General features: G+C 30.7%; 2 protein-coding genes and 2 long non-coding RNA genes across 8 annotated transcripts in view; 1 reads left to right on the top strand and 3 right to left on the bottom strand.

Moving 5' to 3' along the window:
* Positions 1-13,291, bottom strand: part of LOC147657712 (uncharacterized) — a 14,115-nt gene extending 824 nt beyond the window's left edge. The window contains exon 1 of the long non-coding RNA XR_015291866.1: positions 11,463-13,291. This is a non-coding gene — a long non-coding RNA (uncharacterized LOC147657712). The remainder of the gene's footprint in view (positions 1-11,462) is intronic.
* Positions 13,270-27,067, top strand: LOC147657711 (uncharacterized). The gene is made up of 2 exons (XR_015291867.1): positions 13,270-13,734; positions 26,626-27,067. It is a non-coding gene; the product is annotated as an uncharacterized LOC147657711 (long non-coding RNA).
* On the bottom strand, positions 14,645-19,559 carry LOC100869360 (fatty acyl-CoA reductase wat). 4 transcript variants are annotated; one of them, XM_086907426.1, is made up of 9 exons: positions 18,775-19,559; positions 17,732-17,918; positions 17,010-17,103; positions 16,701-16,946; positions 16,475-16,620; positions 16,101-16,400; positions 15,601-15,882; positions 15,242-15,499; positions 14,645-15,164 (listed from the first exon to the last, which is right to left on the bottom strand). In XM_086907426.1, exons 2-9 carry the CDS (start codon positions 17,890-17,892, stop codon positions 15,056-15,058), a joined length of 1,596 nt encoding a protein of 531 aa, XP_086763552.1. In that variant the 5' UTR covers positions 17,893-17,918; positions 18,775-19,559; the 3' UTR covers positions 14,645-15,055. The 4 variants fall into 4 exon arrangements, with proteins under 4 accessions (XP_086763552.1, XP_086763554.1, XP_086763553.1 ...); XM_086907428.1 differs by lacking the exon at positions 18,775-19,559 and adding an exon at positions 18,398-18,612; XM_086907427.1 differs by lacking the exon at positions 18,775-19,559 and adding an exon at positions 18,340-18,407.
* LOC100869481 (no child left behind) lies at positions 20,167-27,733 on the bottom strand. 2 transcript variants are annotated; one of them, XM_086907418.1, is made up of 12 exons: positions 27,590-27,733; positions 27,257-27,385; positions 26,980-27,168; positions 26,754-26,911; positions 26,321-26,684; positions 26,068-26,197; positions 25,827-26,012; positions 25,458-25,756; positions 25,072-25,379; positions 22,262-23,706; positions 22,051-22,175; positions 20,167-21,970 (listed from the first exon to the last, which is right to left on the bottom strand). In XM_086907418.1, exons 1-12 carry the CDS (start codon positions 27,590-27,592, stop codon positions 20,489-20,491), a joined length of 4,818 nt encoding a protein of 1,605 aa, XP_086763544.1. In that variant the 5' UTR covers positions 27,593-27,733; the 3' UTR covers positions 20,167-20,488. The 2 variants fall into 2 exon arrangements, with proteins under 2 accessions (XP_086763544.1, XP_031774861.2); XM_031919001.2 differs by having other exon boundaries at positions 27,476-27,614.

The following is a 27,733-nucleotide window of genomic DNA, read 5'->3' as shown; positions in this document are numbered from 1 at the left end:
CATCCTGCAATTTAATCAACAGCTCGATATTTTTCTGCGTTAATCGAGTTTCCTGTGTACACATTATTTCAGATCGTTAGATCGAGATAACGCGAGGGAAATTTCCATTTTATCCAATCTTTTCCTCCTGCCTCGTTATCATTAAGAAACCTTGTAATTTCAAGAAATATTCTCTTAACACTGGTGGTATACTTTGAAATATATATATATATAAAAAAAAAAAAAAGGGAAAAAGAATCCATAATTGCTGGAAATACGGAAGATTCGCCGAGATTTTTCAATGTGTAATTTGCGATATATTATTAGTCGGATCGTTGCGGTCTTGATACTTTATTCACGTTTCCTCGATCAATTTCGAACAATGAATCGGAGAATTAAACTCGTGAAAATAAATGAAATTCGTGGTGCTTTAGTCATCGGCCAGATCGGTAAAAAAGGCAACGTTATCTACGTTAACGGTGAATTCCAGATCCGGCATAATGTGGTACGGGAACATTTTGTACACAGTGTGTGTGCAAAAATCGCATTAGTATTCACACTTTCGTTAGTGCACTTTCACAGCGCGGCTTTGTAACGGTAGCCCTTGCGCTCCTCCAAGTGGCGTGCATTCTTCTTCACGATGCTTCGAGGCGGTGTATGTACGCGGTGGCTACGTGACGACAACTTGAACTAATTTTCAAACTCGGCAAACTCATGATTATATTATACGCGATAATACGCGACCGATGTCCCGCGAATTCATCGTTTATTATAACGGCGTTATTATTTGCTTCTAAGCGCCAATGAAACGCAATGATAATGCACGCGCAGATAATGATAACTTGTGCGACATTTCGATGGAACGAACGAATGAAAGCCGAGTGCGATTCGAAAGGAAGGTATACGAAACACTGCTAAATACTTCCTGGAGCGTGAATTCATGCTCGAAACGAATACGTTGGAGAACTTCAAACATGTCACGAGAGTTTGTAATTGTAATGAAACGTAATAAAAGCTCGAACGTGACCACCGTTCTTCCTAAGTTCTTGTGCGCTCGACCCCAAGCTACGCGTTCGTCTAACGTCAATGAACCGCGAGTCTAGAAGAAATTATGAGCATTATGCAATAGCATCTGCTTAATAAGTAAGGTGTTACGTACACGTTCGAATTACATTTTTCGAATTCAGAAATTGTATTTCTCTAACTGCGCAGATTTAATACGCTTACTGTTGCGATCAAGAGAATTTATTGTTATTTCCTCCGTGCGACGATATTACACCCCGATAAAGTTAAAATCGGGACGGAGATGGAAAGAGATCGGGCCTCGATCTCTCCGAAAGCAAGGAAACTTTTAAACTGCTGCGTGGTCCGCTGCGTGATCACCACGTTTCCACTTTAAGAACACGGTTGCACCGCTGTGCCACTCCGCTCTTAATTGAAAGGTTACGAAACTTGGCGTTTAGCGAATAAACGCTCGACTCGCGCACAACCTCCTGCACGGAATACTAGATCATCCATTATATCTCCTTTCTGTGGATACGAGCGTGCATAATCGGCCGGTCCGCCATGAAAACTTAGATACATCATAACGACGCATAAAAGTCGGCGCTAACATTTTACATAATTTCGCATTATGTAACGCGGCATCCGGAACGGAGTTTAAAAACCGCTCTTCCTTTCCAAACTTGCAATCGCGTCCCAAGAAATATTCCATATTTATTGCTATTAATTTTTACCCTCTGCACCCTCTTCTATCCGTCTTATTATCGTTTCAAATATACCTGGCCGCGTAAACTGTTTGAGGAGGGGTGTATGCTTTTCCCTCGCCGTATATCTCGACCATTTCGGTTTCGACCAGGCGCATTAAGACAGATCGAGTGGAAACGCGATATAGTGCATTTCCGTGTACCCGCGATTTCCTACTACACCTACGTGGTGCCACATACGCGTCTCTATAAGTTTATGAATGGAGCAGCACGCGTGCGCGACGACTGGAACAGTTCGAGCCGGCAGCGAAAGTGACCTGCTCTAACTTGTACCTGCTCCAACGCGCCACGTGTATTACACGCACACGCCTCTAGCGTGTAACACAACCGCCTCGGATAATTGCAACCGAGCGCGGCCAACCCGCTCGGCGGACTCGCGAGAGTCGAGAGCGAAACGCGGGGAGGAGGGTGCCAATTCCGGCGAATCAATTCTCTATCGTTCGAAACGGCCGATTTTTCTCGTGTCACTGCCGAGTATCGATCGATTTGATGATCGATTTCTAGACGAGACCTTAGGTGTGTGTGTATATATATATCTGTAGGTGTAATTTCAAGTTAATAAGTGGCGCGGGATCGGCAAGAACGCCGTAAAGAAGGTAACTAAGTGAGTCGTTACGGTTTCTTTATAGACACATTATTTTGAAACTGATCGCGATCATTTCGAGATAATCGCGGTCCCCGTTTTCGATAACGAGTAGAAAGTTACGGGTTTAGGTATATTAATAAGGAATGGATGTGAATACGGGAACGTGGAGATATTCCAATGATATTTTAAAAAAACGTCGCATTGTCCGTTCGTGGCGTGCAGCGAGGGAAAAAACTTGTTTTCGTCGAAGAAGAAAAACTTGCACTCTCCTTGGAGGTTTCATCGATCAAAAGAGACGGTCGAATTTTCGCGATCGATGGGCTCGTTGACAATCGTCATTTCGACGATAATAGGCCCTACGTTTACGGCCCATTTTTAGAGAAGCAGAGTTTTAAGACGCACAGAGTTATAAAGACACACGGTTGCCGTTTCTTTTTTTCTTTTTCTTTTTTTTTTGCCCAGCCTCTCGAGTACGTATACACCTCGTATATACCTCGTGTTATGTCGAAATAGATATCTGCATGGAACTCGGCCAGTTGTACTACCGGTGCAAATAATTGTGTTATACCGGGACATGTTAGATAACGATCGGTACAGATCATTCGTATCCGCGTGTGAACGAAAGCACATGTACCCATTGCCAAGACATTACCTTATCTGGCCTTCCCTCCTTTCGCCTTGAAAACTACCATACCAGTTCCCTCGTATGTATATTCGAGGCAAATGCCGGCCATAATTGTAGACATCAGAGAGCAAAATTGCGAGAAGATACGGGGATAAGTGGATATTGAACACGTAAACGAAGATCGTCCGTGACGCGGGTTTTAAGATTAATTGATTCGGAATTCGCCGCGTGCGAATATGCGAACACTCGGTTCGATTGTTAGAAAAATAAAAAATAGAAAAAGGAATAAAGAAACGAAAATCGGTTGTTGTTTCGATTCGCATTCTCGTCGCCGTTAGTGCGATTTACCGTTTGCTGATATATGCAACACCTATTCGACGCACGACGACACTTCGATTAATCGATCTGTAATCGATGCCGTTTAGATCCCGATTCCGGCTAATGAATGTCCGTCAACGCGGTTTTAATTTACGCGAACCGGATACCAACATCTTTCTTCTCGTTCCTGTTCCAACGATTAGCCTTATCAGTGACGACGAAACGATACCTGTTTCTTTCACTTATCGCGGATCGATCGCTGTTAATTAAACTAATTGCGTAGCACAAATAGGCTGGCCGCTCATCATCGCCTTAGAAAGTATAACAAGGACTCTATTAAAGAAACCAATTATACTAACATTTTGTTCGCCGCGCGATACTTTAGCAATTAAGGTGTACTCGCGTCGATATATGTATACGAAAAAAAAAAAGAGAAAAAAGAAGGGCGGGGGGGAAAGAAAAAAAAGAAAGCTCTGTCAAGAAGCATTTGACCGTGGTGAAATTACAACGTGTTCCGGCCTATTTAAGTCTCGAAATAATTGCATCGTTTCCACGTAAGAACGAACAGCTTGTCATCTGCCGGTGCTCTCCTCTCTCAATTTCATCTCGGGTTACATTAATATTACAACCGTCTACTTTACATGACACCGTCATAATAATGTTAGAACGGTCTAACGTGTGCAACACCGGGCATTAATAACCACTGTTCGTGGCTGGAACGGACGGTGCCGTGCATTGACATTAATTTGAAATCTGCACAACCGAGATCTTATCGATTTATTTCGAAAGCGAATCGTGTTTTAACATACGGGGCAAACTCGGCGACACTTTATACATACAGTGCACACTTGTATGGCCACGTATCACGTTGTGTTTACATTCGTATACACACTCGTGCGAATTTCATGCGAATAATCGGCGGATCATCGCGATTTTCATGATATATCGCGCCGATACGTTGCCGATTATGCGCGACTAATTATTTTATTTCACCACGTACTCTAAGCCGTAACTCTGCTCCTTCGTCGGGAAAGGGGGAAAAAATCGAATTTTTAATCAGCATCTATAAATTAAAAAGCCATATCACGTATAATTGTACAAATACTTTCACAAAACACGTCCATTCCATTACGTTACAATGCCTGTCGAATGCCCGATACACGCGTGTGAACACATTAGTGGCTCGCAAACGTGTTTTCTAATACGCACCGTATAATAACACGTTAATAGGAATTCATCAAGCTCGGAATATCGTGCCGTGAATATAGATGTGTGCGCAATCGCGCACACATACACGCACCTATCCAGAACGTACCGCAAAAGAAATTCCTATTCTCTATCACGCGTTAATTTAGATCACGTATTATACGCGTATCTCTCCCCATCAGATTTTTATCGAATCGCGTGAGAAAATGAAAATTAAGAATACCGATCTTTGCCCCCGTAAGGATGATCGTAGATCGATGAATTCTTCGCAAATTTTTATCTCCGTTCGATCGGAATACGATTGGAATCCTAAAGAGAAAAAAAAAAAAAAAAAAAAAGAAAGAAAGAAAGAAGGAAGGAAAAAATTGATTCGCGTTGAGTGAAACTAGCGGGTCGTGAAACTAATAGGTGAGAAAAATTGGAGGGAAAAGTATCGATCCACGTACATAATTAACTTTGACGGTATTAGAAAGCACGCTTTCCTTTTAAAAATTCTCTCCATGAGTATCGGGAGTACCTAATTTTTACCCGATAGGGTGAAAGGAACGTGTGCGGCAAATGGTCAGTTTTCTTAAGACGAACGAATTCGTGATCGCCTTTTGTCGAGTGAAAAGGCAACGTCTCATTAGACGTAATCCAAGCCTGTTTAAGTAGAATCCCGGAGCTCGGAGCACGACGTTAGAGTATCAATTATGACGGGACGTACATCAATTGAGACGAAACGTTCCAGTCGTTTTTATTCGAGTTTCTCATTATCGACAGCTACTCGCTTCCATGTTTCTCCTCGGCTTCGAACTACCGGCGCGGCTACACTTCGTAAGTGTTCATTTAATTTTATCACCGACCTATTGGCGTTTTTACGCCAAGACTACTACCACCAGTACGCGATCTACCGGTTGCGCGTAGCTTAAAACGTTTACCCGGCGAAACTTCGAGCCCAAGTTTCGAGTAATTTACAAGTGTTCTTCCGCCGATAATTGCACGCGCGATTACGAATCTAAAAGCCCGACCACACGTCATATAATAATAATAGAATAATTATTATACATTCAGTTTCTACGATTAACGTATATCAAATTGGAATGTTCAAATAAATACGAACGTCGTTGCGAGCGGTTATAACCACCGAGTATCCTTAAACCCAGTCAAACGTAGTAATTGTGTCACTCGTGCAACCGGTCTCTTTCTTCGTACGTCTTTCCGTACGAGCCACGTAATGGCCATCCACGTTTTCCATCCATCGTTTCTTACGTTTTATACGTTGCATGCAAGTTGTGCACTCGCGCTTCGTACATCCGTCGATGCACGCTCCGAAATCCACGTATATCGCGTTTATATATCTTAGTTATATATCGTGATTCTCTCTCTCTCTCTCTCTCTCTCTCTCTCTCTCTCTCTCTCTCTCGCTCTCTCTCGTAAGAGAAAGCCCGACGAGAATGAAACGAGCGAGGAATAGAGAGAGGCAATAAGAACGACGCCTCGACGCGTCTTTTACTACCTCGTACTAAAACTGACATTTGCACGCGTTCGCCGTGCCCGACCGGTAATGAGGGACTAGTAGTTGGAATAGTATAATGCGATGACGTGTAAATAGCAGCCGGTGTTACAATAGACCCGGTGCCACAATGATTCGAGCAAGTTTTATCTTATGTTCGAACATAAATACGCGCTCTTTCTAAATCGCGGAATGGTAGTATAATATACGATGCAGGTAATTGTTATCGCCAGCTGTTTCGAATTAATTTCGCAGTACGTGGTGTTTCCTCGTTGGACACCAGATAACAACAGATGTAGATAAACAATTTCATAAGTGGGCAAAGTGAACCCGTGTTTCGTAAGAAGACAATAGATGCATCTGATAATCGGATTAGTCATTAGAATTAATCATCAAGGCTTGTCGGAGTAATGACATTGTTCCTTTCGAGTGTAGTGCGCGTGAAATAAGCATGAAGCAATTGACGGGGAATGGATAAAAACATATCATTCGATAAATGAGTGTTTACCACGTGTACTTATTAATTCTATTGCGAAAAATCTTATGGGATATGTGTATTCTCGCCGTGTGGAGAATATGCTTTTCAATCTCAAACTTTACTACTCTAAACTGGGGAAAGAAAGCTAAGGGAATGGAAAATTAATTATAAAAAAAACTACGTACGTAAAAGAATATATCTCGCGACTATCGTCGGTATTATTATCTACGAATTATCCAAGGCAGCTGACAGTTTTCGCGATAAAACGATCGACTAGGAAACCAAGCGTTGAACTAAGAAAGCGTGGAGAGAAAAATTAATCTGGATCTGTACGATAATTTTAATATTATCGACGCCCTGCTCTTTCCCCTCGAAAGGGTGATTGTGGAGTTATGTGGGGACGTGGTATTGAACGGTAGCCGTCAGCGTGCGATCCCATTAGCCTGTATTGTATGCTAATGAGCGGTTGTCGCCTGTGATCCATGCTTATATCGTGTTATATCGCCACCAACGGTTCTCTATTTTTCAACGCTCTCTATTTTTCTTCCACGTCTAACAATTTGGAAAGCAAATCGCAGAACATGTACAGTACGAATTATGATGAATTTTCACATTTTTATCCATTATTCTTGCGAGTAAAACGATAGAACAATTATCAAAACCGATTAAATGCTTAATCAATGCATTGCCCTTTTCGCATATATTCGGGAAATAAACACTTGTCCAATAGAGTGGGGGAAATTAGCGGAAAATACGATCGTTAACGATTAATATTTAACTTATGCGTTAAATTTAATAGACGTTCTTGATAGACGTGGCGATTACAGGCGAATAAATGTTATATGTTCGAGGCAAAAATATTGTGTGATAAATTAAAAAAAAAAAAATATTTTCTACAATTCCCGTAATTGAATCGGGCAAATATCGAAGAAAAACTTGGAATTGTTCGTGCACAATGTTTTCTATTTTAAGTAGTCCTAAAATGCAACTAGTTCTTAATGCCAAGGTAAGCGCGGATTAATGGGTGCGTAAATTTTTTATGTGCCATTAAAATGATCGTGAAAAGGATCGTACGTGCACGGTTGTTTTGCGCTTGCGTTGGCGTTCAAACGCATTCGAGTCGAAGTCCCGAACACAATGATGTTCCGTGCAAAAGACTGAAACGAGTGCAATTAACGTTACGAGTGCTAGCAGGTCATTATCCGACTGAATCCAGTCTCGTCTCAAAACCGCAAATTACCCGCGCCGTACACACGCACACGTAGACACGCGCCCAACCGTACGACCGTTGTTGTTACACATAGATCGAGTATCTCAATACAAGATTAAAATTACAATACAAGACTGGGATATTAGATATTAACAATTACGGGCACGAATATAAAAGTGTTGATCAACCATGCATTTATATATATATATATATATATATGTATGAAAAAAATATTCGCATATCTATCCACCTAGAAATTAATTATTAATCTCGAAACGCGTTCCCGCGTTCTCCACGCCTAAGCTCTCTTCCTTCTCCGATTCGCGCGATATATATTAAGACATAAATATGGCGCCAACGTTAAAAAAAAGAGGGAAGGGGGGGGAGGGGGAGAGAAAATGTTAAAGAAGCGAAGAACCGCGAATAAATAAACGAACTTGTTAAAATTCATAACGCGAGCACAATGCGGATGAAATTTACGATAGTTTCGTAATGAAATAAAGTGAATATAAGTTTTTCGATAAAACGCACGATTAACGAGGGTAAATTAACGATAAATAATCACGGTATCGGAGAAAACGTGATCTTGAAAATACCGTTATTCGAACGGGAGGGAACGACATATCTAACGTTTCTTTCAAATTAATTGCTATTGGTTGGGTATCGGCGTGCAGCGGTGCGAGATAATCGTGTCAATAATCATCGAAACAAGTTATGCGGCACGTGTTCCCGCGATCGCGTTCTCGTAGGCGATTAAAACGTCTCGCCGTACGTCGGAAGTCGAAACGAGTCAAAATCAGGGACGACTAGGCGTTGTCACTAGGCTCGCCGAGCCCGATACACACAAACCGTGTCGACATAATTATGCTACGCGCCGTCAGGTAGATGAAGCCGATACGAAGCTCGGATCATTTAAGCGCCTTTAGGAGCATAAATAATCCTATTAAACGTGTCACTGGCTGTGTCAACAATCTGACAGCCAACAAGATAGTAGGCCTGGTCTAGAGGGAACAGTTAGGTGCGTTCTCGCCGATGCGCGTGATTATGCGGTTCAAATCAATGTCGGGGAGTCATGGGCACGACTTTACCCCTTTCTCGAAAAATGTTTAAGTTTAAAGCGTGTATTCAAATATACCGCGCATATATATCGAGCAAAGCGAAACTTTAAACCAAATGCCACGAGTGATCAGATATCTAAATATATATATATATATATTTTTAATAGCAGTTTGTAATATGTTTTATTGTTAGTAATCAGAATCGAATATAAACGAATACAAACGATATTCAAATTATATTCATCAACGTCAAGGAAAATTAAAAAAAAACATTGCGTAATTACAGTTAACGGTTAACCCATAGATGCACACCTGTTTATTCATTTAGATTCCGCAAGCTACTTCATCTCTCTCAACGCGTAGGTAAGTACACGAAACGTAAGCATTTCGAGTGTGTCAACATGTCTGTAAACTTAGAGGGGAAACACGAGTCGCGCTTCTGAAACCATAAAACAAAAAAAAAAGCGCCGACAACTTTACGACGCGTTCTTTTTTTTTTTTTTTTTTTTTTCTTTATCATTTCGAGTTCGAAAGTGAACATTTTTATATATGTGTAATATATAAATATAAAAATATTATTATAATTTTCCCAACTCCGCCTGTCAAAGAAATCAAATTTATATATAATTTGAGTACAGGCGATTAATCTTTCAAGAAATCGTATTCTTCGATCAATTCCCACGTCGAATACGAATAACAGTATTTTTTTTTCCAAAGACTATAAACTTTCTGGATACGCTTTGTCGCAAGAACCTTCGTGGCAAGAACCTCGTAAACCTGACAATTATACGAATCTCGTACCGTGGTCCACAAATGAAATAACCGCGAGCGACTAATAACCATCCTCTCTCTATCTTTGTTCCTTCGTATCATCGTATTCCTTCTAATATCCGTACGACTGCGACAAAACGTTATTCGTTGGGTGTATAGTCGCCAGTGAACCAAATTAGGAACGTGCAACCGCAAATTAAGATGCGCCTGGCCATTTCTCGTGTGTATTGCTCGGAACATTGTACCATCTATCTATATGAACACACATACATATATATATACGTATACGTATCTTGAACCATCGTTGCAACAGCATAAATTTTTAATTTTCAACAACGATATCGCAGAAATTTGAAACGTGAATATTTCCATTCTGAGATAGGAAATTAGAGGAAAATATTCGATTAATTTTTAAACGATTAATAATGTTGTGTAATTGAAATGAAATACGAATTTAACTGGTATTTTAAAAAAATATACTTATAATTATAAAAATGATAAAACGAATTGTTCGTCATTTGCCAGATAAACGATCGAGTAAAAATTCTGTTTATCGATACTCACACTTGTGAGCGCTAAAAGGTTCGATCGCAGTTCTAGTTTATTGCACTTCGAGGCGGTAGGTCCCAAGAGAAGTATATGTGACAAAACAGAGAATCCTCTTTAGGTTATACACTCTCTCGAGAATCGCATAAATTTCAGAACTAGTTTGTAAGAATTTAGTCAGTGGGTAACCAAAAAAAGTGAACGCATCTAATATGGTTTTGCGAGAACAAGAACTTATTATACATAGTTTTGCACGATTAGGTGCAAAATCTAGATTCCTTTCCTTGTTTGTTTTTTTTTTTTTTTCTTAATTATTTTCTTAAGCATTTAAATTCATCTAAAAAATTTACGAGCACGGATAAACTAAGAAAGATTTTTATTTCTTTCAAAACGATTCAATAATATTTACATAGAATTTGAAACAATTGCTAAAAATAACCAACTTTGTGTATTTTTATCTCCTCGTGAAACAACGATCGAAGAACACGTATTTTTTATTTTCCTTTGAAACAGTGGCAAGAAAACCGATAAAGCGTATCGTAACATGTTACTAAAAGCCAACAACAACAGCAGAAAGTACATATCGTCGGTTATTGCTAAGAGCTTATCAATCAGTGCGTACCTCTATTATGCGGGTGGTTCTTATCATCAAGTGTAGCCAGTGACGTGTCATATACAGTATTTTTTGTAAATATTTATTAAACCAATACATTTTTCTTTTTCGAGCTAAATTCTTTTTATATTGAATAAAGAAGAAGAAGAAAAAAGAAACATTATTGACAAAATGGATAAAATATCAAATAAGATTATAAGCAAACATTAACATTCATTTATCGCATACGCATACACATAATGTGCATTAATATTTATGATACATAATAATTCAAGAGTGTTAATAAAATGGTTTGTTTTCACCTATAATTCGAAAAAGTTAAGAAATAACCACGCCAGAAATACAACACAGCTTGCATTCCTGTGTGACAGAACGGGGGAGGACAGACGCAGACAGAAGGTAAAGATCGATAGAGGTTCGTCGACTCGACAACTGACTAGAGTCTATATTTTGCTCGACGTTACCAATGCTTTCAAGGATAAAAATTATGATTACGTTATGCAATATTAACAATTATTTCTTTAATTTTTGTTATATTATAAAATTGCATATTTTATTATTTTTCTATTCGAACATATAAAGCGTCATTTTGTCAAATCGCCCTTCAAAAATGGCGGGAAAGACACAATGTTCGATATAATATCAATATAGTTCGATTTTTAAATTTTAATATTTATAATATATATATATATAAATATAATAATTATATAAAAATTTATATATATTTAGAAATTATAGTAAGATGAACAATATTTTATTATAAATTTTTTTTATTGAAATTTCAGTAAATGCAAATATATATTTTACTCACCAAGCTTTCTATCAAGATGATTTCAGGAACGGCGTTCTCCTCACACTTGACTTAATCCAAGTAATGGCGTTGCTGGCATCGGCTATCACAGAATTTCCGTGTGAACGAGAAAATATCTCGAACTGTCATTGTTGCGATCGGTACATAATAATGTAATTGCGATCACGACAAACAAAATGAAAATCACTTTTGACGAAAGTTCGACGAAAAAAAAGCTCAGTCACTTCACATATTCACAAAAAGTCTGATTAATGCAGTCAAGGTACACACGATTGAATCGTCACAGGTACAAACGATTGTCAAAATATGTTCATAACAATGAAACATTCACATCCTGCGATAACCCGTTACCAAAAAAGTCCGAATTTTATTTCAACAAAAACTATCAATCACTACGATCACTATTTTTCAATTCACAATTCGTTCTTTCGACGCGATTTCGTACTGACGAAGATTCCGCGGCCATCGCGATAGTCTAGCGACATCTGACACGAAACAATATCGATATATCGATATTTTTTCGAAGATACGCTATGACATCATCTTTTGATCAATCGATTTGGAACGATTATGTTTCATCTTCACAGTGCAAGTGTATTCCAAAACACTATCGATTTAATTTGAGCAATTGAATTTTGTTTCGTTTGCAAATTAACCGTTGATAATATAATAAACAATGAATATAAAATATTTTTTATAATTTTGCAATATATTTATTTCAATGAGCGATCGTTTTTTCGTAAGTTTGCTTCGTTTATTTTGTATCATGTCATAAATGGTCACCAAATGTCAATCATATTCGTAAAATCATCTGATATTAAAATGTTGTTTCGAAAAATTGTATAATATAGTATTTATGTTAATATATTATTTATCCACCATCTCCTATTTAGCATTAATAATATTGCTTTTTGTTCAATATAATTTAAATATATCTCGTAAATATTTGACAACAAAAGTGGTTCGATATTTCATTCGAGATATTTTACAACAAAAGAGCATGATAATAAATATTTATCCACTAATCCACTACATATATTTCCATTAAATTTCATTTTTGGACGGTATTTAAAATACGTGATGTAAATCACAAGATCTCAATAGTCATAATGTGTCTCGATCAATCTGTGCACAATGATTAACAAAAATGCTATTGATTTTTTTTTTTATCACAAAAATACACATACCATGGATTATTGAAATAATACACTTTGTTCAACACTTATTTATCTGAAATCGTGTTTGACTCCATCATCTGAACATGTATCGATCGATTGGGTAATAAATTGTAACAGTGTATCTTTCGAACATCGATAAAAACGAATAGGTGGATAATACAAGCGATGAGTAAAATCAATTTTCTATTCAATTTGTTTTATTTCTTAATTTTTCTTCGGAATCTGCGTTGTCAGATGTTCGCGAAATAGTTAGTTATTTTCATCACTAAATCACGACGCGAAAGGCGATCAAGTTGCGCGAACGTTTGGGAAGATAACGCATAAAACGGGTGGACGGAGCCGCTGCTGGCCGACTGCCGACGGTCGAACACGCTCGAATCCCAACGATCAGCTGATCGGCACGCGCGCTACTATGGTAACCAACGTCAGCGGGCTCCGGTAGGGTTGCATGCGCGACTTTTGGAGGGCGCCCCATACGCCAGCGCCCAGACCTGATAACGTGTAAGTGCGTCGTTGAAATCGTGCGTGCGTGCGCACACACGTGGTTTAAAGGTTACGTGCGCGGTATGCGATATGTCCGTGGATGACAAAAACAAAACGATGATGAAATCCGATAGAAATGAATATCGAAAGAAAACAAATATCTTTCGTCTTCTCTGTTTCTTTATTTCCTTTTATTATTTTTCTTGTTCTTTCTATCTCGTGATCGAAGCGCGGCACGCAATGTCACTAACAAACCTGAAGTGTCCGACTGTGTGAAGTCGCAATAGATGACTGAAAATACTGTGCGACTCGTCACAAGATCGATGACGGTGACCGTATCTGACAGAAAGAAAAATCACGAGGTAATCGTGGCGCGAGCGACAACGTACGCCATCCGCTCGTGTCGGCAGTCGGGCGTGCACTGCCTTCCTGAGTTGTCGGTTGGTTCTCGATCCTCGACTCTGTTCCCTCGAGTCGTTTGCCTGCTCGCGCGGCCTCCATCCCCGTATCACACTACGCTCCGATGCTCAATGTACGATGATGGCGCGCAACTTTACTCGCTTCTTTCGTCGATCTATAGCTAGCCCTTCGACCTATAGTTAATGTTGGAAGTAATTTTTATTTAATCTTAATCGTATTATTAATACTTTCGTACTCATCAATTATGAATTGATAACAAATTAATTTATGTTGAATCTCATGAATCCTAGATAAAATGATTAAATATTAATATTTTCTAAAAAAAAAAAAATACAAATAAAATATAATATTATTTTTTCTAATTTAATTTTTATCTGATTCAAATTTATAAATTAATATTATTTGATATAAATTTATAAAAAATATTTAGAAAAAGCAATTTGTGAAATTGTATTATATTAATAAATGAGAGAAATCAGATATAATAAATATAATATATTTGTATATATTCAATCGATTTGTATATAATAAGGATTTTAATTATCTATTAACAACGTGGTTATAAATTCCTACATATGAATTTCATTTTCATGATTATTTCTTCGTGATATTTTTTTTAAAATTTCAATTTTAATATAAAGTTGACATATATACAATACAAATTGACAAATTTCAATTTGACATATAAAATTTACAAATACTCGGTAAATATTTAAATTTCTAATTTTTTTATTAAAATATTAAAATAATATCGTTTAAAATCTTTTTTAATAAATTTATTTAATAATATTATAGATATTTCACATAAAATTATAAATATAATTGACATTTAATACTTTAAAGTAGCACTTATATTTTTTATATACATATATGATACATATATGATATATAGATAAATTATATAGAAAAATTTTTTAAAAATTATAATCTTTTTATATTTACAATTTTATTTAAAATAATAATATAGACAAATTAATAATTGAAAATCGATAGATACTGAATCTAAGATACTTGATTAAGTATTTATAAAAATTGTAAAATAAAATATTAAAAATAAATTATAAATATAAAATTAAAAAAACAATAAAAATAAATCATAAATAACATGAAAAATTTTTGTATTTTTATAATTTCAAATCATATACACAAATATGTAATCATTTTATATAATTTACATAATTTTCAGTTTAATTCTAATCATAAATTATAAATAAAATAATAACAATATTAATATTTTTATATTTTTTTTAAATATAAATATATAAATATTTTCTTATTTACAAATTTGAAAATTTATAAATAAACGTTAAAGTAATTTTATTTCAAAAATAGTCATGGTGATGACATCTATTATTCTTATAATGAAACGAAATTGATAATATCGTCATAATGGCGACATCTATTATCATTTTAACGAAAATTTCAACTATTTCTTATAAGTACGTGTAATAATAAGCAATTATTTGAATGTGATTTATATAAAAAAAATTATAATGTCCCTATTGATAAATATTAATGTGATAAAGGACAAAAAGACCAAAGAAAATTTATGAATGAAAATGCAATCCATAAAAGTAAAAGTATTAGTGCCATGTTAAGTGTATAGTATGCAATCCGTAATCTATAACATTGAAAAGAAATATATTTTATCAATCATATTTTATCAATAAGTTTAATAAAATTTAAAATCAAATATACTTTTTATATTTTCTTTTTGCCGAATCTAGTGTATCCATTGGATCATTTAATATATAATAACGAAGACCTCTCAGTCCTTGATAAAAGTATTCATTCCAATCTAGCATTTCTATATTGAAGCAAAAAATTTCTTGATCTGTAGAATTCATTTTTTGCCAAAGATTTATAACATTTTTATTTTGAAATTTCCAATCATTTATTGAAAAGTAATATATTACATTGCTAAATTTATGTATTTTTTTATATGTATTTAATAATCTGAAAATATATATTTTAACTTTTATTATTAATTAATACACAATTATAGCATATTATAATATTTACTATCAAAGTTTATACTTTTTATATGAGATACATACATAGGTTTCCGACCAATGAGATAAGTCACTATGTCAACAATAAGTGCTGGTATTATATGAAGAAAAAAAATATAAATTTTATATATAAATAAATGTCTGTTCAATGTAAGACTATAATACCAAATAGATTTGTGAGTAGGTATTTCACTTCCATGAATTTCATTTATTTTCATCAATTCAGCCCATGAAATTTGATTTTGACAAGAAGATACACAATTATAAATTGGTATTCTTTCTTCATCAGAAAGATTAAGAACTTGATCTGGTTTTATTGCAAGTTTTCTATAAAATTAAATAATTATTACTTGTTTATTTATATTTTTATTATACTTTCATATAATTCTTTATTAATTCAAATATCAATCAATATGATTCATATTTATAATTTTTTTAATTTAATTGATAGATTGTTGATTTCTTTTCATTTTATGAAACAATATTATTTGATATTTAAAATCATTTAGCTTTATAATTAATAAGAAATTATAATTAAAATTTACCTATTCACTGTATCCCAAGCAGAACAAATAATATTAGAAATAACATAATCTGCTGGTATAACTTCAGCCACATTCTCTGATTTACAAGGTAATGTACGTAACAAACCTATTGCACTTCCTATTATTATACCTGTAACTCCATATACATTGTTTATCCATCCAGAAAGTGGCTCATTAAAAGTTGTTGTAACAATACTAGGTCGTACAATACAAACTGGAAGATTACCACTATATTTCAGTATCATATTTTCACCTAATGCCTTAGAATAAATATATATATTTGGCCATTTATCAAGTAATCTGTAAAAAGTAAAGAAAATATAAAGTTTTTTATAATTATTTTTATTAAAAAATATAATTAAGACAATACATACATGGGTGTAATTTGTTCAAGTTTTTTATCATCAAATATATCTAATAATTCTAAGGCTTTATCTGCATCTATAGTTTTTTTGTAGTGTTTCTCATCAATAATATTTTCTGTACAAGGTGCAAATGCAGTAGATACATGCACGAAAACCTGTAAATAGAATTTTTTTTCAACTATTATTTATACACAATAAAATAGATATCTCAAATAACGAAAAATATTGAATATACTTTGAAATTTGGAAGTTTTTGTGCAAATTTCAATAAAAATTTTGTACTTTTAACATTAATATTTATTGCAGTACGAAATTTTTCTTGGAATCGGACGGTTGCAGCCACATGAAAAATAATGTTTACATTCATTAAAACATTTTTATCTTCCGATGACAGTCCATAATCTTCTTTTGTCGCATCACCTTCTAACATTACGATTTTTTCCATAAAATTTTTTTGCTTATGTCTTAATTTGTCATATATCTAATAAAAATAATTTAAAATTTATTATCATTCAGTTATTGTCAAAATTCTTATTTTACTTACTACTTCTTCAAAAATTTTATGAAATCGTTCCAAAGCAGTTTTTCCTTTTTTCGATCTTACTATTATGTATATTTTTGCAATATCCGGACAACTTCTATAATATGATATAAATATAATATAAGTATTTTATAAATATATTTTATAAATTTATTATGAGATATAAGATATATATTATGAATTTATTATATGAAACAATTTTATTTAACAATTTTATTTATATGATAATGTATAAATCATTAAATTATAGCATTTATTACAACAATATAATATTATTACAACTATAATATAATATTATTATTGTAATTAATATTACAACAATATAATAAATATTATAATTATTATTAAAAAAATAAAATTAATTTTAAAAATTATATTAAAAATTAATTTTATGTAATTAACTGTATTTATAATTTATATATATGTATATATAATGTAATATATTATTATATTAAATAATAACAATTTTAAATGACTATTTAGAAATTGATAATAACACTTAAAAAATATAATTTTTAAAATTATCCAAATATAAATTAAGCAACATAAATGATTAATTTTATATTTATATTTTTACATTTTTGACTATTTTAAATGAAAATAAGTAATAAATATATTAATAAATTAAAATATATTAAAAATCATCACTAATACTTTCATTTAAATATTAAAAAATTCAAATATTTAAAAAATTATTTCAATTTAATATAATATAATTACAATACCTGAGTAATTTTTCAATGAGTAAACTTCCCAGAAATCCTGTTGCTCCTGTTATTAAAATATTAGTGTGAGCAAAAAATGTAATTATTTCACTTTTTTCATTTTTCGTTGGTTCAGTAAAATCTATAATATCTTTTATATATTCGTTGCTTCCTAAAGACATCTTGATAATTTATTATATATAAAATTCTGTAATATATAATAATATGTAATTGAGTACAATAATTATTTGAAAAAATTGAATAAAATCTTTAATAATATATTGGATATTAGAAAAAATTATAAAACAAAGAATATTTATTGAAATATTTATTATAATTTATTATATAATTTAATAGAATATTAATAATGAATATAAAATGTAATATAAATATCTATAAAATGATATATCAATAATTATATTTTCTATTTAGTTTCAATAAATATATCTTTTTGTTTATTAAATAAAAATTTGATAATTATCAAAAATAATAAGTTATGAACAATAATAAAAAATATATATATAAAAATTTTAAATAATTGTAATTTTTAAAACAAAAAGTATCTATTTTTCAATTTATATATTATATTTATATAAATAATATATTATTTTTTAACGATTAATTTTAACCCTTTCGCTACTACGAACAACTACAATCGCTCTGCATAAGATGCCACTGAGATATTACGGGCGACTATAGTTGCTCTGCAAAAGATGCCGCGTATTGTACGATATGACGAGCAATTGGAGTTATTATATATATCGAGTATTTTTCTCTAGAAATGTAGCATCAATATTTTGTTTTTATCATCAATTTTTTTTTCAATAAACACTGTCAAAGCAACTCGAATTGAGAGGCGTAAACGCGGCGATGATCTTTCTCGAGTACTGTACACATGTGGTGAAGAAGCCCGTAGTGAAAGAATTAAGCAAAATAATCAAACATTATTTGAACTTTATTATAATTTTGCTATTTGAATTCACATCTTTAATTTTATCAATTTAAATAATAAAAAAGATATCAATTTTAATAAGAAAAATATAATATTATTATAACATACTTACTTATATATTATAAAATATTATAATGCTTTAACTAATATGAACGAAGTGAATTCGACGACATATGAATTTCAACTGCATATTCTAACTGTCTTGAGTGACTTTAAACATATAAAGATATACATTTCGTTAAATGACACATATATATAAAAGAAATGATTTGATAATGATATGCAAATGAAAAAAAGATCACTCAACTTCTTAGATTACAATAGCTGAATAAAAATTATATATACAATTATAGTGATGTCATATAATTATATCGAAAGAATAAAATTGATAAAGGATAATAAAAAAAATATAATTTAATATTGTTAAATAATAATATTTTTCGTAATTAATATTCAAGAAATGATAAATTTTTTCTAAAGTTAAAAAAAATTTTTTTCTCTAAAGTTATAAAAAAATTTATAAGATTTATATTTTTTTTGAAAAAGCAAACATAAATTGAAAATTGATATTTTGTTAATTTTTAATTTTTTTTATACAAAATTAATTTTTTCATAAATTTGATAAATTTTAATATTATTTTTATATCATTTTATTTATATATCTTTTATTTCTTATTAATTTCTTATTATTTCTTATTTATTTCTTATTGATAAATTTATTTAATTATTTTTAATTAAATATTAAAATTTAAATATTATTAATTTTTTTTTAATTAAATAATTTTTTTTGATATAAGAATATTTGAGAACAAATGATATAAGATAATTATTAAGATAATTAATTAAGATAATTGTACTAACTATAGCAATTTAACTATAGCAATTATACTAACTAAAAGCAATTTCATGACTTTTCAAAAACTAAGCTTCTTTATAATATGCATTTATTCATAAATACAACATTCATATAATACCGGATGTATCTTTGAACCTGATTTTACTTGATAAACTATTATTTACTGATTTGAATTCGATTATGCGCAATATTTAAATGAAATTATAATGTAATTTTTAAAGTTAAAAATAAAATCTTCATATAGAATTCAAATTATATTTATTTGATTTATTTATTTGTACTAATACATGCTTTATAGAGAGAATGCAATATATACATTATCGCGAATGCTATTTTATTATCAACAAATGAAATATATATATATATATATTTTATATTATATTATATAATATATTTATATTATATATATAAAACATACTATATATAAATATTACAGAAAATATATTTATCATACGTAATAAAATATTATTTGCAATTATGCAAAAAAATTATGAAACAATATAGTAATAAATCGAACATTAAATCATTTCGTATATATAATATTTTGTTATTCGTTGTATTCGATACTTAAAATACTTCTATTTTATGATTTTAATATTTTTACAATTTCTATTTCGAACAATCAAATTAAAAAAATATTTGCAGATGTATAAGTTAAAAATCATAATATATTTTGTAATAAAATTTTTTCCATATAAAGAATAAATAAAAACAAATACGTATATAATTGTATACAATTAAATTTTTTTTATCATTTTTGCAATGGTTACCATTTTTAACGCGCAGCGTTATAATTTTATCACATTTTATACACATTTAATTTATCGATTTGTTTTTCAATTATTTGATGTACAATTTTTGGATATAATATATAATTTCAATTCTAATACATTTTAATTTCAAATAAATTTGTAAAATGTATATATTAAACAAATATAAATAATATATATTATTTCAAAATAAAATATATTTAATCATCTAACAGAACACTCAAAGGATCCTCTCTAATTTTTTCAGCTGTTTTTTTCAAATCTCTTGTTATTGTTTTTTTAACAGTTGAACGGGTCTCCACTGACTTAATCGATTCGCCCGTAAGCTTTTTACCGAATATATTATCATTGTCATCATCATCATCAGAAAGAAATAGAGATTTCGACGTGCCAGCAATTTTCTTCGAAACCGATATTTTGGTTAAAATATCGTCTTCTCCACTTGACTGATCAGCAAAAATGTCCGTAATATGCGAAGTCTTCACAAGTTCTGTAATGCTTGTATATATATCATTTTTCTTTGATTGTTCTTGAATGCTATCAGTATCTAATTTCTGTGTTTGGTCAAGTGGCTCAGAAAATAAATTTGTATCAGTATTATCATCATCAAATATATTTATTTTCTTTCCAGATTGTTCCACAGAATGTTTTCTTTCAGGTTCGGTGTCTATTGATTTCTTTATAACAGAGCTACCAAATAAGCTATTATCTTCATCTTCTTCATCGAACAAATTAATTTTCGTATCCTTTAAAGTTTTTTTCACAGATTTAGTTAAAGTTGTCGAAAACAGATCATTTTCTGTATCATCGGTAAATAAACCCAAGATTGGTTTTTTTGCAGTTTGTTCTTCAATTAATTTTTTGGTGCCACTAGAGAACAAACTATCATCTTCAGAAAATAATAAATTCTTTCCCTTTTCGGGAGATGGTGTTTTTGTGACAAAAGCAAATAACTGACTGGGATCTTTCAGCGGATCATGACTATCATCTCGTAATGGATCAATCATTTCTTTCGATTCGTCTTCAAGTTTAGCATTCTCTGATTTGGATTCCTTTTTATTTAAGTGTGAAGTTATGGAATTTATAGTTGAAGTGGTACCAGATACAAATAATGTGCTACTTTGTTCCATCTCTTCTACAGTTTTTTTTGTTTCTGTCTCTACATCGTCGATTTGTTTAATATATGTATCTTTCAACACTTTGAAAGTAACAGGTGGCTTTTTAGAAACAACTTTTTCAACCGGAGAGAGAATAGGTGCTCTACCAAATAGCATATCTTCTTTCTGTGGATCTTCTGGTAAATCTGGTGGCACATCAAATAAGTCTTCTTCGTCTGTAGATGGTGATAATAAAGTATTTTTGTTAGCACTCATTGAACTTTCCTTGCTTATGCTACCAAGTTCAGACTTATCATCCGCAGGTAAGAAACTATTATTTTCAGGAGTTCGATAAAAATTATCATTGTTTGAATGATCAAAAATAGTGGAAGCGGGATGTGCGATACTAATATTTGTAGAAATTTCTTTATTGAAGGTACTTAGCGATTGATTAGTCTGGCCCTCATCTTGTGAATTATTTTCAACAGCATCTACAGTATCAAAATCGATTCCGCTTTGCCTGATGGCGGATTTTCGTGCATGCCTACTTTGTGGTCGGCGTTTCGCTTGTATTCTAACTCGTGTCTGAAAAATCATAAAAAATTAAAAATGATCAATAGAATGTTTTTTTTCAAAACATGCATTACATTTTGATAATATTTTACCTTCGAAGCAGTAATAGACAACGTTTCTACTTGCACTGGCTCATCAAAACTAATCGCATTTTCTACATTACTTTCATCTGAAATTGTCGATTGCTGAGATTGCTTCTGAGTAGTAGTACTATCTTCTGCAAAATTGATGAACAGAATCAAATTAATTATTAAATGCAAAATATAAAAAAATTGAATATATATGTATATACGTATATATTACCTGATGCACTTAGTGGCGAATTATGACTTTGTGTGCTAACACATCCGCCATCATCACTATCTCTATCTCCTGAATTATCTTCCTCATCCGTTTTTTCTTTGCTTTTTCGCCATACTGGTGGTGTATCCATGGGTGAAATCATTTTTAAATCCCCCATTTTTCCCATTAAATTTTTTATTTTACCAGAAACCATTCGTTTTGTTTGATTATTTTTATCAGGCGATGATGATGTGGCAGTTGTATGTATATCTAAAGATTTTGGAGGACTCATTTTTAATTCATTTTCAATATTTTGTACAGGCTCGCATTCCTCAGAATTACTAATTGAATGTGTATCTTTTTTTATATCCTTGGATATAACAGAAACATTTGATTCTTCAGGTTTTACAAAGATATCAGAATTATTTGATACTTTAATATCCTTAGCAGAATCTTCTTTAATATTTCTTTTTATCTCCAAAGTTTCATGTTCATCCTGTTTTGTTTTTTCTGTTATTACATTTTTAGTATTGAACAAATCATCATAGTCATCATCCTCAAAAATCAATCCATGTGATCCAATAGTAGTAGAAAACAATCCATTGCTCGAAAGAATATCACTACTCTTATTTTCACTCTTTCTAACTTTCTGATCCACGATATCTATTCCGGACGCAGCTATTTCTGGCGATTCTTTATCATTCTCTTTCTTTTTATTAATTGATTTTTTCATGGAAAACAAATCATTCTCATAATCATCATTAAAAATAGCAGATTTATTTATAATTTCAGTTTTAATAGATTTCGTTGAGAATAAATCGCTATCTTCTACATCATTATCAAACAAGCTAATTTCTTTCGATTTAGCAACATTCTGATTTTTTTCCAATCCGTTATTTTTCGTTATTGCATCTCGAATACTATTTGTGAACAAATCATCATCAGGAATGTCCAAAAACTTTTTATTAGAGGCATTACTTTCCTCTTTGGCTACCGGTTTTGCTATTATACCAAATATATCGACATCTGGGGAATCCTTATTATCGAATATGTTGATTTCTTCGTCGAAAAGACCTCTTCGTTGTGTAGATTTGATCTTGTCGGAATAATGAGACGTGGTCAATAAGTCACTGCTTCTTTGTGATCTTGAACCTGAGCTAGTTGTCGAAAATAATTCATCACCAGAATCAGAATCGTCAAATAACGAAGGTATTTTCGATTTCGGCAATTTTGAATCTGCTTTTGGTAGCGGAGGTGGACCAAACAAGTCCTCATTTTCGAACACATCGTCCTGTCGTATAGACGATATATCCTCGATAGACTCCACTTGAGGTGGATTATTCGTAGTGTTCGAGATCGAAGTCACAGGATTATGTGTACGTGCAGTAAAGAGACTGTCACTACTGATTCGTTCCCGATAAATTTCTTCCGATTTTAAACGCGTTGACGACATCCGAGGCTCAATACTGTAACAACAAGTCATAAAAGTTAGAATAAGAATGTATGTAAAATAGCCCATTAAAACGAAGTATATTAGTAAATTTCTTTTCATTCTTTTCTATTTCTTTTTTGTTCGTTTTCATTTTAAAAATGGCTTGTTTCCTATTATTCACGCATAGCGAAAATAAAAGTTTCGCTTTCAAAAATATATTTTTAAATTATGAAAGAAAAGAAAGATAAAAAAAATTTACAATGTGTTTTGTGTTAATAAAATACAAAGATATAGCAATGAAATCAATAAAGAAATATTTAAATAAAATTTCACAATAATATATAATAAAATTATTAATAACTTGCATCACATGTACAAAAAAAAATATGTACAATAACTCTCACTTAATGTGATAATATATATGATAAATGATTCAATTTCTATTGACTAATAAGAGAAAATAATAAAAGAAAATATTCCATGTTACAACATGCAAAATTTAATTCTAAAAATCAATTTTCAAAAAAATTTGAAAACTTCTACAAATTTAATATATTTTTATGAATAGAAAATTACAAACAAAAAGACAAATATCTTTAATTAATTGTAAATGATTTGAGTTTTTTAAATTATTTAAATTATTTAAGTTTTTTTATACAATGATTTAAAAAAATATTAATGATTTAAAATATATAAATTATATCATATTATTACATAGCTATAATTATCTAATATTTTAAAATAACAAAAAAAAAATATAAAAATATATAAATATTTAAATATATTCAAATAATAATATTATGTAGAAATTATTTGTGCAAATTGTTATTTATAGAAAACTGTTATAGAGTAATGATATTTGAATTAAGAATAATATTAAGAACAAATAATAGACCATGATCGGCGATATATATATATGTATTACTTACTTGATTATAATTGAAAATAAATATAATTAGAGAAAATGTTGCATGCAGAATATATGCATACAGTATACAAGTTAGAAATGAGATACAAGCAAACTAAAAGAACTTGCCTTGAGCTCGCGCATGTACTTGAAATAATCATTGGAATGTAATGAGAGATGACTAATGTTTGGATCATCAATTCAATGATACATATACAACATATATATCGTTTTTTGTGCGTATAAAAATAAAAAGAGAAAGATAATATAAATTTGATAAAATTTATCAAATATAACTAAAAAATATAAAAAATATATAAAATATATTTATATATTTATATATAAAAAATATAAATAAAACAATAATATTAATTTTTAGTAAGTAATATTATAATTCATAATCTATATCTAATTTATTTATTCTATATATGATGTATTTATTAATTTATCTAAGTATTAATCTATCATAGTATTAATAAAATTGATACTCACTCTAAGCTTGAACCACCTGTGTTATTAATACTTGGTGGATAAATCGATATTCCGCTACTGTAATTACTTTCATTAAACATGGCTGAATTTTCTACGTTATTCACAATAAAATCATTGATATTATCGTTCGAAACAGTATTCCGTGAATGATCACGTACTGATTCGTTGCTAATATTATTTTCATAATTTACTGATGTATTACTTCCGGAAGATCCGGATGAATGATTTCGTAATATTCTATTTGATAATTTATTCTCTACATTTGAAGTTAAACTATTTCCAGATATTGATATTCCTTCCATTGATTTCTAAAATATTGTATAAAATATTAATTTTATAATTTCATTAGAAAATTATTGCTAATAATAATTATTTTATGATCTTACTTTTTTATTTGGCTCTTGGTTTTTAGATGGCCCAAAGAGATCAGTAATATCTTCATCATCGCTAAATAAATTATTAGTATTTACGGCAGTTTCTGGTGTACTTGTAGCCACATTACTAATTACTCTTGATGCAACAGTCTCTAAACATTTTTTTTGTATATTTTCTGTATTTAATTGATTATTATTATTATTAGAATATTTATTTTTTGTAGTTATTTTTGTTATATTTTTCGGCGAAAAAATATCATCGGATTCAGTATCAGCAAAAAGATCATCGATTGCAGATTTAGGTTTTGTCGCTAAAAATATAAATATTCTTCTTAAACATCTTAAAAAATAAAATATATAGATTACAAAAAAAGAACTTACAAATAGTACTAATTGGAGGTGGTACATCAATGCTAGCAGGTATAATATTTTTGCATGGTTTAATATATCTTTCTTTTGATAAATTTTCAATAGATTGATCATTTAAAAATTCTTTACTTCCACTAAATATAATTCTAGATTTATCATTTAAAATGTTCTCATCTTCTTCTGGTGTAAATAAATCATCTAATAAAGAAAACATAAATTAAATATCAATAAAAGAAATATAAATTAAATTTACCTTTAAATCGATTTATTGATGCCTCATTTTTTTCATTTACAATGCCTGGTTTTTGAGCCTGTCGAACTGTACCTAATCGTTTAGCTAATTCTTCAGCAAAATTTGGTGTTATATTGTTTGGTAATGATGTCTAAAATATAATATGAATAATTTATTACATTATAATATATATAATCGTTATTATAACATATAAAAATTATTTATAAATATACGTATTAAAAAAAATAAATAAATAAAAAAAAAAGAATAAAACCTTTGAAATATTATCATTAGGAGTAATTGATTCAGGAACAGAATCTATATTATTTTGACTAACTGCATCTATTTTTTCATTGCTTATATATGCTAAATCATTTCTTTTACTATAATCTGATCCATTCAAAGAAGGTAATAATCCAACTATGTTAGTTTTTGGTGCAGTATTCATACTAAAATCTTTAAATGTTGTTGTGCTATCATCTTCATTTTCTGATTCTTCTTCTTCTTCATCTATTTGTTCAGATTCACTACTACTACTACTTTCTAAACCAATTTTATTTGAATTTTTCCATTTTTCAGAACCAATAACATAAGGCAAAGCTCGATCTTGATATGGATCATTTGGCCCCAATACAACACTGTAATTAAATTATAATTAAAATGTAATTTAAGAAATTATTTTAATAATGAAAATTACATAAGTTTACCTTAATACTACTTTATTGTCTTCTTCTTCACTATCACTATCACTGTCAACAAATTCCATTTCCTTATATTTTTCATACATTATATTTAGGCCTTGTTTTACAGTTTCACTCACATTAGCTATAAAATCTGCATCTACAGAATCTTGATCTTTATATTGCTATAAATTTTAGTAAAATAATGATTAAAAAGAATTATAATAAATTAAATCTTAAAATATTTAACTACCTCAATTGATGTTTCTACTTGTTCTCCAATCTCTATATTATCTTCTTGTACACGACTCTCAATAAATTGAGTATTAGCTAAAGCTAAAGATGTATTAGTAACATTATCAATAAATATTGCTGTTTCGTTTAATTGAGTTGTTAATGAATCCAAAACTTCTTGTGTTTTATTTGCTCTTGATATTACATTCTAAAAATATCATTAATAAATGTAAAACTTTTATATATAATTTTAAACTAAAAAAATTATGTAATAAAAAAATAAAATTAATTCATACATCAGAAAATTGTTGAAGATGTTTAAGAAGTCCTGCATCACCTGCTAGACTCCATTCTCTTCTTTTTTTTCGCATTTCTTCTGTAGTCCATGGATGATCCCATGATTTATCCATTCCATTTGATATGTCCTAGTATATAATATTTTTATTATATGTATTTATTTAATGTATATCTTATTAAATATTTTTTTAAATTTAAGAAGAAAGAAAAATTTATACCATATTAATTTCTTTCCATGTGGAACAAATAACAGTAATCTTTATTATTGTTTATATTTTTTAACCTTGAAACTTGTTTTAAATTTTTAAACTGATAAATAATTATCAACATACCATCTAGCTTAATTTAGTATAACTATTACTTTTCTTCGTAAATACATTTACATACGTTGCATTATATTTTATCAAACTTAGTGAGGGGGAAAAAAACACCCATTTAACAGTTGGAATTATCAAGTATCGAATACTGTCACATCT

The sequence above is a fragment of the Apis florea genome, unplaced genomic scaffold (genome assembly GCF_048593485.1).
Source record: "Apis florea isolate Af1SG1 unplaced genomic scaffold, ASM4859348v1 contig_2897_pilon, whole genome shotgun sequence".
NCBI classification, from domain to species: domain Eukaryota; kingdom Metazoa; phylum Arthropoda; class Insecta; order Hymenoptera; family Apidae; genus Apis; species Apis florea.
Note: the sequence above shows the minus strand (reverse complement) of the source record. Positions and strands in the feature narration are given on the sequence as shown.

What these genes read in the sequence shown, in the direction of transcription:
- LOC100869360 (XM_086907426.1), bottom strand. Translation starts at nt 17,892, where the DNA reads ATGTCTTTAGGAAGCAACGAATATATAAAAGATATTATAGATTTTACT. An exon ending in CTCATTGAAAAATTACTCAG is followed by an intron (nt 17,104 to 17,731) that starts GTATTGTAATTA and finishes ATCATATTATAG; the next exon opens with AAGTTGTCCGGATATTGCAA. An exon ending in GCTTGGGATACAGTGAATAG is followed by an intron (nt 15,883 to 16,100) that starts GTAAATTTTAAT and finishes TTAATTTTATAG; the next exon opens with AAAACTTGCAATAAAACCAG.
- LOC100869481 (XM_086907418.1), bottom strand. An exon ending in ACCTCCAATTAGTACTATTT is followed by an intron (nt 25,757 to 25,826) that starts GTAAGTTCTTTT and finishes TTATATTTTTAG; the next exon opens with CGACAAAACCTAAATCTGCA. An exon ending in TGTCTATTACTGCTTCGAAG is followed by an intron (nt 21,971 to 22,050) that starts GTAAAATATTAT and finishes ATGATTTTTCAG; the next exon opens with ACACGAGTTAGAATACAAGC.